This window comes from Neofelis nebulosa, chromosome 3 (assembly GCF_028018385.1).
Source record: "Neofelis nebulosa isolate mNeoNeb1 chromosome 3, mNeoNeb1.pri, whole genome shotgun sequence".
NCBI classification, from domain to species: Eukaryota; Metazoa; Chordata; class Mammalia; order Carnivora; family Felidae; genus Neofelis; species Neofelis nebulosa.
This window is the reverse complement of record NC_080784.1, coordinates 150,614,264-150,634,742: the sequence shown is the minus strand read 5'-3', so window position 1 is coordinate 150,634,742 and position 20,479 is coordinate 150,614,264. Positions and strand designations below refer to the sequence as shown.

Sequence of the window (20,479 nt, the reverse complement as noted above, 5' to 3'; positions counted from 1 at the left end):
TTTCACATTCACTGTGATATAATAAACTCAGTTGAAGTGCTGAGAAATTTTTATTTGTTTTCACAAACTTTCTTAGAGAGGAGGGCACATGAACTTACATAAATATTTATAGTTAATAAAAATCTTAATATTCAAGAGAAATAATTAAACGGAATATGTTAACATGATCTATTTTAATGTATTCCTGCTTCTTTCTCTTCTACTTGAACTCCAACATGTGATTTATAATTTGGTCTCATTTACACACTGGATCTTCAATTAGGTACTTGTACCTCACGTTTTTGCAAGAGTCATTACACCTCCACTCTGCCCACTAATTGAACTAATAATACCTTTTAATTTATTTTTTTATTCTTTGCAGAATGAACCAGAGAGCAGAGAGGTAAGGCTCTTTCTCTACCCCCAGCTCCCAACTTTTTCTGTTAGCTATGATGAATGATGAATGTCTTCCCTGCTCCACTTTTCGTTTGCCTTCAAATGTATCCAAGTACTCAGCTACTTGGATTACTCTCTCAAATCTCTGTTTTGACTAAATCCTTATTCAATTCTTCCTTTGACATTTTGTTAAGCACAGACTTACTAAGTCTCTAAGCCTAGTAAAAAGAAACAACCAAATAGGGTGTCTCCTTTAGTTTTAAAAATTAGATTATAAAATTAAAACTAATTATCTTTTCTTCTACCTAAGAAATATGCTGGCTTACCTAATTAAAATTGAGAACTTGTGCTCAAATGGACAAACATGCTCCTTTTTTTGGTATGTTTTTCATTTTTTTTTAATCATTCACACTTTAATTCTATAGGAGCTTCTCAAAGAAAGACAGGCTCTCAGGTTTGCTCTCGTAAGTGTTATCCATTTATTTTTCTTAAAAGACAAACACATTTTTCTGGGAAATGTATTTTAATTTTAGTTTATAAATGTTTTTTTCACTTAGCTTGACCAAATATTTCCTTCATTCAGTCACCCAGGCACCCACAAAGAATATTAAAGCCAGATGTTCAAATATTAAAAAGCTACATTAAATTTTAATTTGTGCCTATGCATTTGCCTCTTTGTAAAACACTTATGCTTTCCTTTGCATAACCTAGGTAGAATATACAATTTCCATACGTATTATGGATGGAACATTCTGTCTCTAAACAATACTCCTTTATGTATTGTATTTTCTATAATTTAGTGACTTGTCAAATAAAACACAAATAGAAATTTGACTTCATGACCACTATTTAAAAAGTTGATAGGCAACCCAACTTTGCCTGAATGGTTTTTAACATGACTTTTCTTCTTTCTCTCTTCCTCCATCCCTCCTTCCCTCCCTCCCTTCCTTCCTTCTTTTCTTTTGTAGCTTACACCAAGAGAATTAAGACAGGTAAGGAGATCTCCACAAGATACACCATAAAGTTAACAAACGGATGCAAGTGTTGTGCTGTCCACTTCTTTATTGCCTCTTATGGAAATAGACACTAGGTTTATTGAACCAGACAGGTGAGATCAAGAGAATTCAGAACTATGACTGAAATAAGATAAAAGATAACTATAAAATATAGTGGGACAACTTTTTTTTTAATTTTTATTTATTTATTTTGAGAGGAGAGAGAGAGAGAGGGAAAGCGCACCCATGAGTGCAAGTAGGGGTAAAGGGGAGAGAGAGAGGGAGAGAGAAAATCCCAAGCAGACCCCACACTGTCAGCACAGAGCCGGAGGCAGGGCTTGATCTCACCAAATGCAAGATCGTGACCTGAGCTGAAATCAAGAGGTGACTCATTTTTTATTATTTTAAGTGCATATTGCCATACAGCTTAAGCAAAGAAAGCTTAGCAAAAATAAACTGATGTTAAAAATGACATATCAAGAAATATTAGTGCATTCATGAGAAACATATTTATTTTTTAATTTGCAGCAGCACAATGCAAGGTACACTTTCTTACAGATGTTCACTCACTTACATCCCTATTCACTAATGTTGTTTCTCTTTTCTTTTCTATCCCTAAGGAACACCTCAGTGAACTGAGCAGGGTAAGGAACACCAATGGTATTTAAATTATTTTAAAAGTTTGTCCTTTCAAAAATATATTTTACATGCTACCATTTATTGATTTCAGCAAAGAGAACTTCTGAGAGAAACACAGAATGATGAACCCAAGGTACCAAAATTTTTCTTTAAATAGTGTGGCCAAAAAAAAAAAATGTATTCTTGCAGTGGGAAAATTATTTAAGTTTAGAAAAAAGAAGTTTTTCTATGGCATTTATAGTTTCTTAGAACTTTTCAGACGTTCAAAATGTGACTTCTGCTGAGAATTCTAAAGAATACTGATTTTATTGATGTTACTTTACACCTATGGGGAGATGAAACATTAGTATGAATGAATGGATGGATGAAGGAAGGAAGGAAGGGATGTGTGCTTGCATGGATGTGATTGTGGACTGGCCAATTGTTTGAACTTATCACCAAACCTGAAGAAATGCTTCATTCAGGGTACTATATATAGCAATATATCTGCTCCAAGGATGTTTTACATAGTCACAGTTGATGATTTGCTTTATTTAAACATGATTTTTAAAATATGAGTTGTCTACTAGATTTTTAATAGCTTTGGTATAAAGAGACCACACAGGTGCTCAAAATTTATGAGATAAATATATCTAACTATCCTTCATACCTGAATGATTATCTTTTCTTGGCAGAATACTAAGAATAAGTCAACTGACGTATGATCTTTTGTTTTAAAGCTGTTAAAGCTAATATAAGGAAAATGAAGAAGTAAAAACATTCTTTTTACATACCCACACAAAGTAAATAATTCTAAGTCAAAACAAAGACAGATATTTCTAATTCAAGAAAAAAAAGATATATCACACATTGGCCAGAATTAGCTGGATAATTACACCAGCACTCATATTTTCAGCTTAAATTTTATTGATAATGTCACTATATTGCTATGGAATATAGAGGGAGAAAATCCATTTTGCTTAAGTATGTATCTGTCATTGAGCCAATGGTTTGTGCACTTTTATTTACCACATGATCTTTAATCCGGTGCTGCTCTTTACCTTGAAAAAGCCAAATTAAAGAAAAAAGAACTTATACTGGTTAAAGTAAAATGTAGAATTATTTACATTGGTTTATCACAACATATAAGAATCCAAAATAATTTTTATTAAACTCTGAAATGCAGGTTAGGGAGGTAAATCCTTTGGTTAGCTCAGGCCAGGGTAGGCAGGCCTTTTTATTTTCCTTATAACTTGGCTATTGCCTAAATTTTCTATTTTCTTTGCTGTCTATTTTTATTCAGCAATTGTTATTTTACATTTGAAACATAAAATTAATTCTTTTTTCTTTTCCTAAGGGACATGTTATGGAAGACCCTGAGGTAAGACATTCTACACTTTTATATCACACATAGTACACACTGTATGCTTTGTTTCATGCAAAACTATCTTCTCAAAGTGAGCAAGGTTAAACTTCTCAAGTCCAAGAATGTACAATGTCGTGCCAGATAAAGTTAAAATTGGAAGAGGGAATATGTCATTTGTATGATGATCAGTGAAAACATTGCTTATTTATTAAAATAAAGAGTAAAAAGCAAAATGTGCATGACTGTTAACAAATGGAACATGAGGCTCCAACAAAAGTCTTACCTCTGCCATCTTGGGGTATGAGCTTTCTCAATGTTGAGGGCAGTCCTTGGGCAGAAAGAATTAATTGCAGCAATCACCGGGGATCACCGGGGATTGGCTCTGCTACCCAATCTAAAAATGTGGGAAAAACATGTAAGTCCCTAATATATAGTTAATCAACTCTCTGAAGAGATGAATAGTCTTTTGAATATTAGAATCAGTCTTTTAAAATTTGCGCTTCGATACAAAAGTTATATCCGTATATAAATATAAACATACATGCCTTAAAAGGAAACTACATATTTCAAAGGGTAGATGTTTTAAAAGCTAATATAATTTTAGGTCCATGCTGAAATTGGTTGTTGCATTTTTTTTATTTAAAATTTTTTTTTTTTTTAACATTTGTTCATTTATGAGAGACAGGGAGCACAAGCAGGGTAGGGGCAGAGAGAGAGAGGGAGACACAGAATTGAAGCAGGCTCCAGGCTCCGAGCTGTCAGCACAGAGCCCATCATGGGGCATGAACTCACAAGCTGTGAGATCATGACCTGAGCCGAAGTCAGACACCCAACCGACTGAGCCACCCATGTGCCCCAATTGGTCGTTGTATTTTAGTGTTTCCAGTTTATTCACTTCAAAATAGCCCCAAAGGTGCACGAGAATAAATGCTTAACTCTGGGTAGGTTAGCTCAATGGGGCTTTTTCTTCAAATTTCATATTTATCACACACAAAAAATATCCATATACATTTTGCATTCTACTCAATCATATACCTGTGTTTGTTTTACTAAAAAATGTTTTTTTAAGTTATTGGGTAAGTTATTATCCTCTTCTCTCCATATATTTTAAATAAAATTGACACTTCAGAAAATACATTATATTGGCCCTGAAGCTTTTCATATCACTCATTTTAAATCTGAAACCAGGAGTTAGCAACCTAAGAGGAAAGTATAGACCTAGTTTCCTTACAACTCTAAAAATACCAGGGTCAATGACACTGGTTTCCTTTCTCTTAGCAAAGGGAAACTAGCAGCAGTTCATCAAGCGAGGTAAGTGATTTTGATGTTAATTCAATATCCCAATTAGTTAGAAAACATTTATGAAAGCTTGTTGAACCATGAAGGTTACATATTTCATAAGGTCTCATTGTACAAGGTGCCATATATGTAACTCTATTTCAATTTTAAGATGTGAATATCACCCCAACAGATGTAAGAAAACAACTCTTTGTCAGAGACAAAATGACAAGATTGTTGTTGACAAACAATGGTATCTGGCTATCTGTGGTGCCCAAACATTTTTTCCCTAGTTATTTTGCCCTTCCCAGATTTCATATTTATTGAAATCTACCCATATTAGTAGAACTCAATCTTGTCATTAAAAATTACAATGGTGGCTATGTTTCTAAATCAATTATGTTAACATGTCATATTCTGTGTAGAAATCAACCCATTCGGGGTTAATTAATTACACATTCTTTGCCCCTTGTTAACCTAAAGAAAGAAAAAATAGCAGGCATAGAAGGTGATGAAGTCTTTCCCTTAACTTTGGGAGACCTTCATCCAAATTACAAAATAAGACCAACCCAAGTTTCTGTGAATTCACTAAAGGTGAATATTTTATATCCACCTTCAACATTCTGAATAATCTCCCTGCTGAAAGCAGTGAGAAGAAAGGGAATCTTGAATACAGTATATACCTCAAATTATTCACCTTGTCTCAGTTATGCAAAAATTTGTTGTTAAAATCAGTTAACCACAGTTATTTAGTAATAGTGTTTGGTTAATTAGCATTCTTGCCTTAAATGTAAATTAATGTCATAAAATTAAAAGTGTGCTTGTTTCTATTTTTTTGAAGGAAGTTGTTCCCAATAACACTCAGGTAAGAGTTATTCGTCAAATTTAAAATATAGAAATATTACCCAATATATGCTACAATATGCATATACATATATGTGTATGTATACACACACACACACATATATGTTTGTTATTGTTTTTGTTTTTTAGCAGAAGCACATTTCAAAGGAAGATATACTCTCTCAACACTATCTGGTAAAATTTCATTATGAGCTTATCAAAGGCAAATGTACCAAGAAATGAGTAAGAATGTTATATTGATAAATTGTTTCTTTCTCATTATCTGCTAAAATGTAATCCATAGTAAGTAGTCTGATGGATTCTAGATAATGACTGCTTCCTCTCTGAAAATAAAATTAATGAGTTTTTTAATTCCAGGTTTTTAATACATGCTTTAAATTGAATATTTGTACTATATAGTCTGCTTTGGATCTGAATAGCCTAGTATTAAAATGACAGTCCATAGATTTGGCCAGACTTAAGTTTGCCCCTAAGCTTTGCCTTTTACCAGCATGTGATGTTAGTTTATTTATCTGCTATAAGTCTATAATCTAATTTCTAAAATGGCAATGATAATAAATATTAAATGATATAAAAGCAGCTAATATAATCCATAGTTCAAAGTAAATGATCACTAAATGTGGCTAATGTCAGAAGCATCATCATTTTTCCTCCACTTCATCTAATATTTTGATTTCATTTGACCAAGTTTAAAAGCTTTGGTCAGAAAGCAGAAATCATTTTTAATTTTCTTAGTATTCTGACACAAGATATTATATAAGTAAAATTGCCTGAATACTCATATCTGATTGTATTTTAATTTATTTTAACTTAAAAATAACTTAAGAGGCACTTGGGTGTCTCAGTCAGTTAAGTACCTGACTTTTGATATCAGCTCAGGTCACGATCCCAGGTCGTGGGATCTCAAAAATAATAATAAATTAATTAATTAAATTAAAAATTAAAAAAATAAAAATAAGTTAAGAAAGCAGTTTTCTAATATTTTAAAAAGAAATAATTCAATTAGTCCAAATTGTTGTAGAAATAACACTAAAGTAAGATTAATAGTTCCTCATTCTTTACTTCTAGAAAAAGCATTTTAGGATTCTAGCTTCATTACTTAAGAATGATGGGGTTGGACTGAATGGTATCCAAGCAACTGAGAATATTTTTTCTTTTGAATAGGAACAGCTTCATAGACTGAGCAAATACAACCAACTGCAACTGGTAATAGTTTATTTATTATAATACAATATTGTATTCTGCAGAATTAAAATACATTAAATTTTATGTTGGGTGCACTTCTAAAGATGTATTCATTTTTTTCTCAGGAAACTATTCTAGCCTTGGTAGTTAACAATAATTGGAAAATTATTCATATGACTGCCTATATATTTACTATCAAAGCCATTTCTTTCTATTTATGCCCATACTAATGCTGTCTATTTATTCATAATTACTAACCAAGGAGAAATTTACTTTGAGTAAATTCTACATCAAATCCTCTTATAGTCTCTGATGATACATTATATTTAGGACTTTATCATGTATTTATTTTCCCAAATTCAGTGCTGTATGGAGATTCCAGAAACATTCCTATTCCTGCTCATGAAAGCACAGATATGCCAAATAAACTTCCCATTTAAGGAAACAGTATAGACTCTGTAGGAGGAATCAGGAGTCCTAAACATTCAAATTGTTTTTGTCAAATCTCTCTAAGAATTGTCAAATTGTACTCACTGTCCCTGGACCTGTTTCCTTATGTGTGAAATGGAAACATTCTTCCTGGTGTTATTTTGAATATCGGATTATCAATCTCCTACTCAGCGAGCCCTAAATCTGGCTTGTAGCAAGTCCAATTTCCTGCTCTGACCCTTCAGACTCTATAAAATTTGCTTTGTTCATGAGACTTCTAACAACATTATGAAGGTCTCTTATCAAGATGCACATTTCAACCATAATGCCATAAATTGCTTTTATGCTAAAACATATCAATAGATCAAAAATACACCCATCAGCACAAACTTCTTAACACTATTTAGTTTTGATCCTTTTGATTTTTATAAAGTCATTCGCTTGGGAGGAAAAAAAAAAAACCTTTACTTTTAGTTGCAACAAATCAACTTAATTAAGACTTTAGGGAAAAGGCCCTGTCGTAATTTAGTAAAATTATATTTTTCGTTTTCTTCTGTTATCGGTGTAGGAAGAGGATAGCCAATAATGAATTTGATTTGGGCCCAATTGTTACTCTTATTTGGTGTCTAAGTTGCTTATGTTTAAAATAAAGTCCAAAAAAATTCAAATATATCACTAACCACCCCCCCCCCCCCGGAATTCACCATTACTGATCTGAGAAATTACAGGAATAATATGTTTTATTATTTTAGGTATATGACTAAGCTGTTACCTCCACAAATATTATTACTATATTGGTCTTGCTCATAATGTTCATTGTATTTCATAATGTCCATTGTATCCTCAGTGGCTAGCATAGTTATCCCTGAATGAGTGAAAGTACCTAATAAATGTTTGTTATTCATAAATTAATAAAGTCAATATACTAAAACAAAATATTTTCTCTTTCCTAGGAAGCTCTCCGTGACCAGGTAAGATTATTTATTAAATCTAGAATATATTAATTTTTTTTAAAGTTTATTTATTTTGAGAGAGACAATACACTTGCTTATTTGCACGTGCAAGCTGGGAAGGGGCAAAGAGAGAGGGAAGAGAGAATCTCAAGCAGGCTTTGAGCTCTGTGCTGAGCCCTGCACAGGGCTCAATCTCATGACTGTGAGATCATGACTTGAGCCAAAATCGAGGTGGATACTTAACTAACTGAGCCACCCATGCACCATTTGAATATTATGTTTCTAAAGTTACAAATTAAAAAGTGTTTTTATACTTTTTCATAATTCTGGCATATAATGCAGTTTATCCTAAATTTCATGGATGATGATATATTCTTGGTACATTGAAAAATGAACGTGTTGTACCAGAAGATGTCTAAGTAATTTAGAATGGACTGTATTTCCTTTTATACAGCAACAACTGCGCAGAGTGACTGAAAACAACCACATCCAATTGGTAATATTTTGATTAATAAATTACAGAGTAATGATATACTGTGAAGTTTAAATATGTGTGCTTTTAAATAACCTCACACTTTGAAGGGGTTGTTTTCTTCTTCAGAAGTTATTTCTCACTCCCAACTTCTGGGACAATTTATATTAATTGACAGGGGAGATTAGCACTACTTGTCAGTAGTCTTTGGAAAAAGAGCTGCTTTCTGCTTTTTGTCTCAGCTGATGTGGGCATTGTATTTATAATCATAAGCACTATGAAGTGTTAATCTCCATGGTTACATTAATTTCTCTTTTAACATATTTCTTAATTTTATATCTTTATGCCCATAGTCCGATTCTAAAATTCAATTTATATTTAGGAATCTCAAACTCTCAAACTAGTTGACACACTTTTCTTTTGAATAAACCATCTGGAGAGATACTGAATGTCTCTGTAAAAATACTCTCTGATCCTGTTTTCTCATCTGTGAAATGAAGTTGTTAGTAATACAGAGCAAATACCAACCTTTCCCCTGCCCTAAATTCCATTGTTCCACAGTTTTCCTAGGGATTCTAATTTCATTTTTAAGGCAATAACCAGATACTATGAACTATGTGCTGCCATAACAATTCTGATTCTTGTGAACAATAAGGTCAGTTTCATATCAGTCACGAAGCCCCCCAGTCACTACTTGCCATTTAGTGATTCTTAATAACAATCGTTGAGGATGTTCCATATGTCTTAGAAGAAATTGCCTCTAGGAAATACAATGGACAAAATTAGTGTCAGTTCCCAACTCTCTTACATGAAAAGTATTTCAAATACGTTGCTTCTTCCACCTTTGAAGTTTTATTCAGAATCTGTAATTCATATTCTCTTTTTCTTTCAAAGATCTCACCGAGTAATTATCTCTTGTGTTGCTAACAGCCATGTCTGAAATGATTGGAATGATTCATTTTCAGAGATTCAAAACAGCAATTGTTCATACATTGTTGTTTCTCAATGGTCTTTCCTTCTAGCCTTTCCAACAATTCTACCAACTTGATGCTTATCCCTATGCTGTGTGGTATTACCCTCCACAAGTCATGCAGTATATTGCTTACACACCATTCTATGACGTCCCTAAACTTACAGCCCCTGAGAACACTGAAAACGTTGGTGTTGTGCCAGAGTGGTAGGTAAGTTCATTTACCTAAATATTGATGTCCTACCAAAGGAAATAAAAGAAATTCACTTACAGAACCTACCATAGAAACAGTTTTAGAATATTCATGGCAAATCAGTGTTTAGTGACTCATGTGAGAGTTTTCTGAAATGGAAAACTGACAATACTTTCTGGTATCTATGGCTAACAGTCCAACAGTCAGGAACATTTGGAGCAGCGTTATCTATTCTATAAGTGAAATTCATTCTTGATAAGGGTAGAAAAAAACTTTTCTCCAAATTAAAACTATAAAGGGTTCTGATATAGAACTCGGTTTTTTTCTTTTTGCACTTTTACTAATCTTCAAATGCCTTCCTTTGGGTTATACCCATAATACACATAACAATAGAGCACAGATTTTGGTATCCAATAGTTCTAAATTCAAATTCTGACTTTTGGTTACTTGAAATAAGTATAACAATGCTTATTTTAATAACTCTGAATGTGATTAAATATAATCATCTTTGCAAAGTATAGTGCTGGGAAAATAGACACAGCAAATAAGTAGTGGTCATTCTGGGGGCAGGGCTAAGAAAATTTTTTTGCTGACTACCTTGGTCACATAATTTTAACAATTTTTATTCTTCCAGAAAAATTAAAAATTCTCAGAAACTCCACAATTATGGTACTTGGTAAGTTTGCAAATTACCTGTCTAACCATTAATCCTATTTTCATTTGAAGACAAGGTAAAAAGATATGATTGTAGGCTGTAAGTTTTTTTTTTTTTCTGCTGAAGTCTAGTTCCTTCAGAACACATTAGCACTTAAAGAATTAAATTGGCTTAGTAATGTGCCAATTTTTGTTTCCTGCTCATACTGTATTTAAACAGCAACTTAAAAAGTTACCTAACTTTAACTAATATAATTTATAATATTGGAAATCCTATACAAGTATAGGAGTTTGTATGTTACTAACGTTCTATGGAGATGTGACATTGAGACTCACTCAGGTGAACCCAACAGTTGTATCCTGTTCCTTGTGCTCACTACAGAAGAAATCCTTAGCAAGTCACCTAGTGAAACCAAATGATTGCTTGTCAATAGGCAAACAGACTGAAAAGTCAACAGATTTGTTTTAATTACCTTCTCCCCCTTGATTGGAGCTTTTAAATGTGTGTGTGTATGTGTGTTTGTGCACTTCCCTTCACAATGGTGGCAACTTTCTTTCCAAAAGATCAAACTAAAGAAAATGATAAAACTCTGACCCACATGAAAACTTTTTCTTCCAGTTTCCTTGCCATATCTTTTATATTACTTCAAAAGAAAATACTATCTAGTAATAAATTATTTTCAAAACGTAAAAATCAGGAACAATGGATATATATGTCAGCCACAGGAAAGCACAAATAACATTGTAAACTTTATCTTAAAATGGAAAAAAATGGAAATTAAAATGTGCATACCATAAAAGTGTGTCTTCAACTCAAAATATGTAGTATGGCTAACCACATATTTCCTTTTCTCTTTACAGATGTGACTGAAAATTCCATTCTCTAAATTTCGCCTCTATCATGTAGAACCATCCTAGCCAAAGGATTCGACTGTTATTTTAGAACACGACAATCCCAAATTGAAGGCAGTCTTTTCTTCTTGAGTTCTCTACTTTGCATTAGATAGAATATCATCATTTTCCTTAAGCTAAATTTTCCTAACAGTTTATTGTCTAAATTTCAGTTACATCATGCCGGTGTGAAGGCCACTGAATCAGAGGGTATTGAAGTCTTTACTAAGTTTCTGTGATGGAAATTTTGTTTAAAAAGTCTTTGAATTGCTTCTTCTGTAAGTGCCATCATTTCATGTAATTGTGTGCAGTGACTGAGATTTTTCTTTTTCTTTTCAATAAATTATACTTTTAAGGCACAGTCCATACTTTCTGTCATTATTTCATTCAGCAACATTTACATAATCCTTTTCAGAGTATGTATATAATATTTTGTTTTCACTAAATTTTTCTATGATACTTGCAATCACATTTTAATGAAAAAGGTTAAAATGTCACTTCTGATTCTGGCAAATTGTAAACGAGGTCCAAAATCTTTCACTTGAAGTCAGTTGTTTGTAGAATATTTCCCATGAGGTGTGGCTGCAGAGAGGAACAGCAGTGTGGCATTTGTGTGTCAACTGGGTACTTGAACAACCTGGTGATGCAATTAATTTATGCCACCAGGACCTGTTTGTGCTCAACCCACCTGATTATAGCTGAGTTTATATGTAGGTAGATTAGACCATTTAAGAGGTCACCTTAGTACACACGGTCACCTAGTAGCCATGGTGGTCTGTTCAGTATCCTTCAAAGCCCAATGAGGAGTTATTTCTTGAAATGACAATTGTTACTTGCTCTGATATCCTAAAAGCCCCAGGTGAGATTTACTTTTCAGGGTATATTCCAGGTTTACAGCCAACCCAACACATCATGACCCTTTTAGAACTATTGTATCTATAAGATCTTAACATACAAGAGATAAGGCCTCTTGTGGCATGCCCTAAGCCATCAACTGTTTGGCATCCTACCAATAATATATATTTTATATGCATAACACCCAAAGATGAATTTTTTGCCTTGAAAATGAAAAGAAAACCAGTTAGCATCGATTCTTCTGACTTCTCTCTGTGTTAAGAAGTACATGTGAAACACTTTGTTTTTATCTGGAGGTTTGCCAACCTACTCCAACTACTGAACCTGCAAGAAATTAGTGGAGAGTACAGGCCCTTGTGTTTTCAGAAAATGTGTCTCCCAGCTTCTTTCGTCATGTTATTTCCCAAGGCTTCAAGGATGCTTGATATTTCTCATGTCATGAATCCTATAGAAATAAAGTCATCAATTTAATGAATGCCCAGTGAGCCATGGAATAAGACAATCATGTTTCCTGCAAGCTAAATTGTAGTACAAAACTAGAGTAGACTTGTACTTAAAATTGTCCTATGAGGTAGAAGCCTCTGTTCTATAAGGTTAAAGCAAACTGTTGCTGGTATTGTTTTCTTCTTTGGTTTTAAAGGCAAAATGAAGGGGGAAAATGTGAATATCAAGGATTTATGTGACACCATATTTAAAATACCACCTATAAGGAAGGTGGAGAGTATGGGAAAATGGGTGAAAGGGAGTGGGATATATAGGCTTCCAGTTATGGAATGAATAAATCAAAGGGTGCAACACAGAGAATATAATAACTGGTATTGTAATAGTGTTGTATGGTGACAGGAGGTAGCTATACTTGCGGTGAGCATAGCATAACATATAAAGTTGCCCAATCACTATGTTGTACACCTGAATAAAATACACTATGTTGTGTACTTCAATAAAAAATAATAATAATTTAAAAATGAATTGTCACCATCTTATTAAATTTGCTATAATCCATTGTTACTTTCTAAGAAGCTATTGAAAAGGCCAAATGGGAAATCAAATAATGAAACAATCCACTATCCTAACATCTTTTAGTGTTTTTTTTAAGTTCATCTATTTATTTTGAGAGAGAGAGAGAGCAAGTGGGGCAGGGGCAGAGAGAGAGGGAGAGAGAGAATCCCAAACAGGCTCTGTACCATCAGCGCAGAGCCAGATGCAGGACTCCATCTCACAAACCATGAGATAGATCATGACCTGAGCCAAAATCAAGTCAGACGTTTAGTCAACTGAGCCACCCAGGTGCCCCATCCACATTTTTTACTCATTAATAGTTGCTGCAACTTCCCCAGAGATGCAAAATCATTATTTTATTATAGAAGAAGTTAGAATGGTTTCTATTCAGTACTTTTTTTACCTTATTACTCCATACATCAGGGAAGTAATATAGAGAATAAACCAGTTTCTAAGTATATCTATTCTAAATATACACTCTGAGCAGAGGACTTACCATTAATGGTTTGGACTAGGTTTGAAGGGAGACAAACTGTGCGGGCAACATCAAGTATTATTTGACTCAAATAAATTTCAATATGAATCACGGATCATCAGGAGATTCTCCATTGTAAGCAATGAGTGGTAAGACACAGAATGGATCTCAGAGTCTGGAAGAAGATCAACTAGTTCCCTTTTTTTATGTAAGTGCCCAAAACTCATAGATCAAAGACAAGGACTAGGATTGGAAATATGATATTATAGTAAAGTCCCTACAGAACTTTGACTTTTCCTACTTCAAGTGTTATAGATCCATGTTAATTCTTATTCAGAAATTGGGGTGGATCATCACTTTCTGTTGGTAGCTTATCCAACAATCTGTTTACCAGACATATTCTGTTCACCAAAATATTTTTATATTTATATATCAAAAATAACCCTCATGAAATTGCTATTAAATTTTTCCTAGGGATATATTGATTAGCTTCACACAGCCATCACTTCTGGTTTGACCATTTTTCATACAATAATTATCACCACCACCACTTCCTGACTAAATCTCTAAAAATGTTAATTATTTCCTTGCTTCAGGAACTTACCTACTATCACTTTGTTTTGTGACTGGGCTCCTTTCATCTACCTTAAGGTCAGAAATTCAATTTTAATTACTGTGAGCCTCCTAATAGAATGCTCGGTCCACTATAGTTAGGGAAAAAAGACTTATAAAAGTCCATTCTTTCTTTATTATTTTAAATTTATTTTAGTAAGAGAGAGCACACACAAGTGGAGGAGAGGGGCAGAGGGCAGAGAGATTGGGAGAGAGAATCTTAAGTGGTCTCCACTCTCAGTGTTGAGCTGAATGTGGGACTTGATCCCACAACTGTGAGATCACGACCTGAGCCAAAATCAGAAGTCAGACACTCAACTAACTGAGCCACCCAGGCACCCCATAAAAGTCCATTCTTTAAGAAAAAGGTTAAAAAACAGTCATCTATGCATTGTCTGTAGAAATGGGTAAGTGGTAGGTCCTTAGAATTAAGCGTATCTATCTACAGATATTTTTTTTAATGTTTCCTGTAATATGGTTACCAAACCTTCTAGAACACTGCAGATAACACAAATAAGTGGGGAAAAAGGTTAGGGGAAAAATGATGCTAATTGTGAACTGAGTATATGTCTTCTTTTGCTACTCCTTCAAATCCATTGTGTGATATATGTCACACAGGCATATATCAAGTGTGACCAGATATTGAGACTCATAAGAGAAACTAGAGATATAAATTTTGTGTAAAATTTTCTGATTTTTAATATGGCATAGTTTTTTTCTTTTTCTTTTTGGAGAGAGAGAGAGAGCACAAGTTGGGGAGGGGGTCAGAGAGAGAGTGAAAGAGAAAATCTTAAGCAGACTCCATGCTCAGTGTGAAGCCTGATGTGGGTCTTGATCCCATGACCCTGGGATCATAACCTGAGCCAAAAGCTCAGAGTTGGATGTTCAACCAACTGAGACACCTAAGCTCCCTCAGTTTTTTTAAATGCAAAACACACGGTCCCCTTTTCTTTGTTGGCCACATCCAGCCCCTACAATACTAGTTTATGTACTCTACTATACATTAAGGAAAGAACTTGCTAAGTTTTTTTTTATTCTTACTGACAGTCCATATCAAGGATGAAGCAACAGTGAGAAGCAGAAAATTAAGGCCACCATCAGCTATGGTAAACAAAGAAATCATGATTTTATCATGAAAAAGAAACACAGATCTTCAGGATCATTTAGGAGGTAGAGGTCTAAATCTTTCATATCTTCCAGTAGATTTCATTTTTCCTAATAATTGGTATTTCACTTTCCTAAATTTCACATGAGACCTACAAGCTTGTGAATTTGTGTTATTTTAATTACTATAGACTGAATGTTTGTGTTTACCCTAAATCCATATGTTGAAACCCTAATCTCCAATGTGATGGTAGTTGGAGGAGGGGTCTTTGGAGGCAACTGGGTCATGAGGGGGGAAACTTCATGAGTGAGACTAATGCCTTTATAAGAAAAGATGTGAGAGAGATGAGCTCTCTATCTCTCTCTCTGCCATATGAGGATATGGCAAGAAGGTGGCTGTCTGCAAGCCAGAAAGAAAGCCTTCACCAGATGCAGGATCTGCTAGCACCTTGAACTTGAACTCCCAGCCTCCAGAACTGTGAGTAATTTTTTTTTTTTTTTATTTTTTAAGCCATTCAGTATATGGTATTTTGTTATGAAGACCTGAACTATAAAAGACCCACTATCATAGAACCATGATATACAGGAATTTTGTTCTGTTTGGTCAGGAATATCATAGTGCCAGTGACATATGTAAACATTACCTCAAATTAATGAAAAAAAAAAAAGGAATTTATTAGCTCATGTAACTAAAAATTCCAAGAGTGAAGTATAGTTGTATTTAGGAACTTGAAGGTGGTCACTCACCATTTTGTTCATCCTTCACTTTCACTCTTCTTTGGACTGACTTACTTTGCAGGAGATAAAAAAGACGGTTTGCTCACATCTCAGAGCTTCATGGTTGTTCAGGTCCTACATCTGGAAATGACTACAGTGTAGCTTCCCTGAGTATTCACACATCAGCAGAAGAATGTTAATTGGCTCTGCTTGGAACAAGGACCTCTCCCTTTGGGTGTTATGACACTCCTGGCTTGGAATATATCCTCACTTTTTTTTTTAATGTTTATTTACTTTTGAGTGAGCACGAGCAGGGGAAATGCAGAGAGAAGGGGACGGAGGATCCAAAGCGGGCTCCGCAGTGACAGCAGCGAGCCTGATGTGGGGCCCGTGAGATCACGACCTAAGCCAAAGTTGGATGCTCAACTGACTGAGACACCAAGACACCCCTATGCTCACTTTTTTTTTTTACTAAACTCTTCTTCCTGCACACTAAGATACACCAAATTGCAATTGTAGAAGTTGAGAATTAAGTCTCGAACATTCTTCAGGCTTTCATCGTTTAAAACCTTTTTTCTTCCCTGGGGGGCTCGATTCCAATGTCTTCCCATTTGTAAACTTTGCTTTCCATAATTTCAGTAATGCAGAAATTTTTCGGTTCTCCATTTTTGAAATAATTCTGTCAAAGCTTTTCAAATAATTTCTGAACAGAAGTAACCAAAATCTGTATGCCTCATTGTATTAGTTTCCTGCTATATAACAATGGAACACAAACTGGGTGCCTTAAAATAGCAGAAACTTATCCTCTCCTAGTCTGGAGTCTAGAGGTCTGAAATCAATGCATGTTGGTATGGCCATGCTTCCTCTGAAGGCCCTGGAGATCCTTCCTTGGCTCTTTCCAGCTTCTGGTGGCTGTTGGCAATCCTTGGCATTCCTTAACTTGTGGTTGCATCTTGTAACTATTTAACCCCAATTTCTGTGTTCATCTTCACACAGCTATATTTCCTCTGTGACCAAGTTTGCCTTTTCTTATAAGAAGAGTTTGCTTGGAAGCAATTATAAATTATGTAAATATATGCACCTTAAGTAAATGGAGGTGAATAAAGATGCAAAGCAATTCAAGCACCACTTCACTACAAGTTGAAGGCTATTCAGCAGGTATGCTTCATCAGCACAAAAGTTTTCTCCAGAAATACTGTGTATAACACTGATTAATCCCAGTTGGTCTGGATGACTGTATGCTTATCTCTAGAGTCACTGGCTGTTGGCCAACACTATGGTATTTAATAATGAAAGGCAAATGATACTATAGAGATATGTCTGTGAGTTGCTTTGGGCAGGATACATCAGCCTGTCAGGATTGTTTACTAATAATTGCATATGGTTTACACCAGGTTTCAGTGGAATCTAGGAGTTGGGGAGTGAAATGGGGCTGGTTTTCAACAGGCATGACTAGTCATGTAGCCAAAATGTGCCTGCAGGACAAGTTTTTTTGTAAAAGACCCTCACGACAAGTGGTTTTGAGCTTCCTCGTACTGAGATGCTTTGCACAGCCTCCATTAGTGGTTTAAGATCTGGAGATAAAGCATATCCTGTATCAAGCAGTGGAAGGACAAATAAGTTGCTCCCCAGATCTTAGCACCTTTTTCACTGCACATCCTTTCCCTGTGTTGCTGTCTTCTGTTTTTCCCTGTAATAAATCTGTTTTTATTACACTGGAAACTGTTTGAGTCCTCTAAATCCTTTCAGCAATAAAAAACTTCACATGATTATTATGTAATTAACAGAGGCTGTAAAGAACCACACCACTGAATAATATACAGAGGGAAAAAAAGCAGGAATTAATCTGCAAGTTCTCTCCCATCTCCTGCATTCCATTTTTCAAATTTCACCATAGTAGGGTCTAAAACACATTTTACAGTATCATTATGCAGCCACTCCATAGCTTCGGAGGAAACCAGGTCTATTGCCATAGAATGGAATGGTATTTAAGTCCAGAGGCAAAGAGGTGATTCTGCACCAGAGAAACCCCCACTTTTAGGGAAAAAGAAGGTAGGCAAGACACTAATAAAGAAATACATGATTTTACATTTAATGTACATTTAAATTTTTAAAGCAACAAACAGCCATATAGAAAAGCACACACATCAAAATGTATTATCACAAAGAACTCATCATCCAGATTAAGGAAAAGAATATCACTAAGCATCTGAGAGCACCACTTAATGTTCCCTATCAAGTTCTGCCTCCCCTCAGATAACTACTATCCTAACTTGTTGCACTAGAAATCAATATTTTGTAGATTCTAATATATAATATTTATGGGGTGTCTGTCTACTATCATCCAGTCTTCCTTATATAAAATTCATTCATGTTGTGCCATGTAGTAGTAGTTCATTCATGTTAATTGCAATGTTCCATTCTTTGTATATCACAATTTATACAAAATAGTGATGATTCCCATTAGTGTTGATTTGAATTTTGGATATTAAGAACAATGGTGCTAGGAACATTGGGTACATATTTTTAGTGCATATGTATATATATATATATATATATATATATATATATATATATGTGTGTGTGTGTGTGTGTGTATTTTTAGTGTAAATACACACACACATATGTATTTTTGGTGGGTATATACTTAAGAATAAAATCTCTAGTCATAAGATATAAAGATGTTTACCTTTGACAAAGACTGACACAGGTTTCCAAGATGCTCATGCCAGTTTACATTTACATCATCATTGCTTAGCGTTCCTATAGTTTGTTTTTTGCCAACACTAGATATGGCCAAATTTCTTTTCTCATTTTAATCATTCTGGTGGCTATATCGTGATATTGCATGATAGTTTTTAATTTGCATTTTCCTGAGGACTGGTGATTTTGAGTACCTATTAATATGTTTACTGGGTATTAAGAAACCTTCTTTTGGTGAAGTGCTTATTCAAGTAAGTCTGTTTCCTTTGTACTAGTGTATCACTTTTTTTCTCTTACTGAAATATGCCCAGTGAAATTTGAGCAAGTCAGAGACTGGATCCAGCTGAAGAGTTATGCTTGTTCATGCCAGATTTGAGATATTAATTATATAATTGGATGTGGAGACCAAAAAGGCAAGTTGAGTGCATGAATTTGGAGCTCAGCAAAGAATGCTTTTGAAGATGTACATTTAGAAGATTTCAACCTATGGATGGACTTAAAGCCATGGAACTAAACACTATCAGCCAGACTAAGGCTAACCCTTAGGGTACTCCAACCCTTAAAGTTTGGAAAAAGAAATGCCAGAAAGGAGACTGCAAAATAAATAAATAAATAAATAAATAAATAAAGGCTAGTGAGTTAAGAAAGAAAGCAAGGGTTTGATGAGTTTAAGATTTCAAATGAAGAGAAGTATGATATTTTAAAAAAAAGCAATGATCAACTCTACTAAACAGCTCTGCGAGGTTGGGTAAAATGAACACAAGAGTAGCAAGAAGAAAGCTGTTGGCAACCTAGGAAAAAAGTGATTTTTAGAGGGACAAAACCTTGACGGGGGCAGGTTAATGAGACCATAACATATTCAGATTGTCACAGAGTAGTCTAAAGAACTGGGAGGAGTTTGGAGGTATATTGCTACGAGATGGAATTTTCTTTAAAAATGAAAGATATAGCATAAGTTTGACTTACATTTGATCCTTAGGTAAGGAAAACAATTGCTAATGAGTCACTGTGTAAACTAAAGGGGATGGAATTGAGCGTACAAGTGTAGTTGTTGGTAAAGGAAAAATTCATTGCAATGAAACAATTACTCTGCAATCAGAGAAAGTGGATATCAGACCTTCATATAAGTCTTACTTTCTTGGGCATTACTGGCCCAAACCATGTAACCCAGCTCATTCTGACTGTGATACTGGCTCTTGCTTCTCTGGTGTAAATGAAGTCAGTAATGTGGAACCATACAGAACAATTATCCTGTGACTGTGCAGTACACTGATCAGATTAAAACTTCATTAAAAACCTTTGAGTTGTCTATTTTACAGATGTGGAAATTGAAGCCCTGAAGGACTAACTTTCACAGTCCCACTTAGCTACCATTAACAGCAGAGCTGTGAATCAGCTTTCTCATTTGAAGTGTTTTTTTGCTTAGAGTGACTATAAAATTTAACACTCGATGTTGGTTACTTTAGATAGTGAAAGTCACAGGTGTACTAGTTTAACTGGGACACTAGGTATAAACCAAGACTTTCCAGAACCAAAATAGGGTATGATCACCCTATCTTTTCCTCCACTTTTTGATATTCTTTACCATTCAATTCAAAGCATTCTATTCAATTTCAATTTTCCCATGGCTATTTTTAACACCAATAATCCTTGTTTTGTTGTGTTTTATTTTGTTTTGAGAGAAAGCGAGAGAGGGCATGTGCGCTCATGAGCAGGAAAAGAGGAGAGAGAGAGAGAGAGAGAGAGAGAGAGAGAGAGAGAGAGAGAGAAT

General features: G+C 34.6%; 1 protein-coding gene across 1 annotated transcript; it reads left to right on the top strand.

Annotated features, from left to right (window-relative positions):
- Positions 1–786: 786 nt before the first annotated feature.
- Positions 787–11,604, top strand: CSN1S1 (casein alpha s1). The gene is made up of 14 exons (XM_058719726.1): positions 787–839; positions 1,344–1,367; positions 1,991–2,014; positions 2,101–2,142; positions 3,346–3,369; positions 4,633–4,665; positions 5,474–5,497; positions 5,626–5,670; positions 6,661–6,702; positions 8,064–8,081; positions 8,518–8,559; positions 9,558–9,716; positions 10,333–10,374; positions 11,214–11,604. Exons 5-12 carry the CDS (start codon positions 3,355–3,357, stop codon positions 9,714–9,716), a joined length of 378 nt encoding a protein of 125 aa, XP_058575709.1. The 5' UTR covers positions 787–839; positions 1,344–1,367; positions 1,991–2,014; positions 2,101–2,142; positions 3,346–3,354; the 3' UTR covers positions 10,333–10,374; positions 11,214–11,604.
- The last annotated feature ends 8,875 nt before the right edge of the window (positions 11,605–20,479 follow it).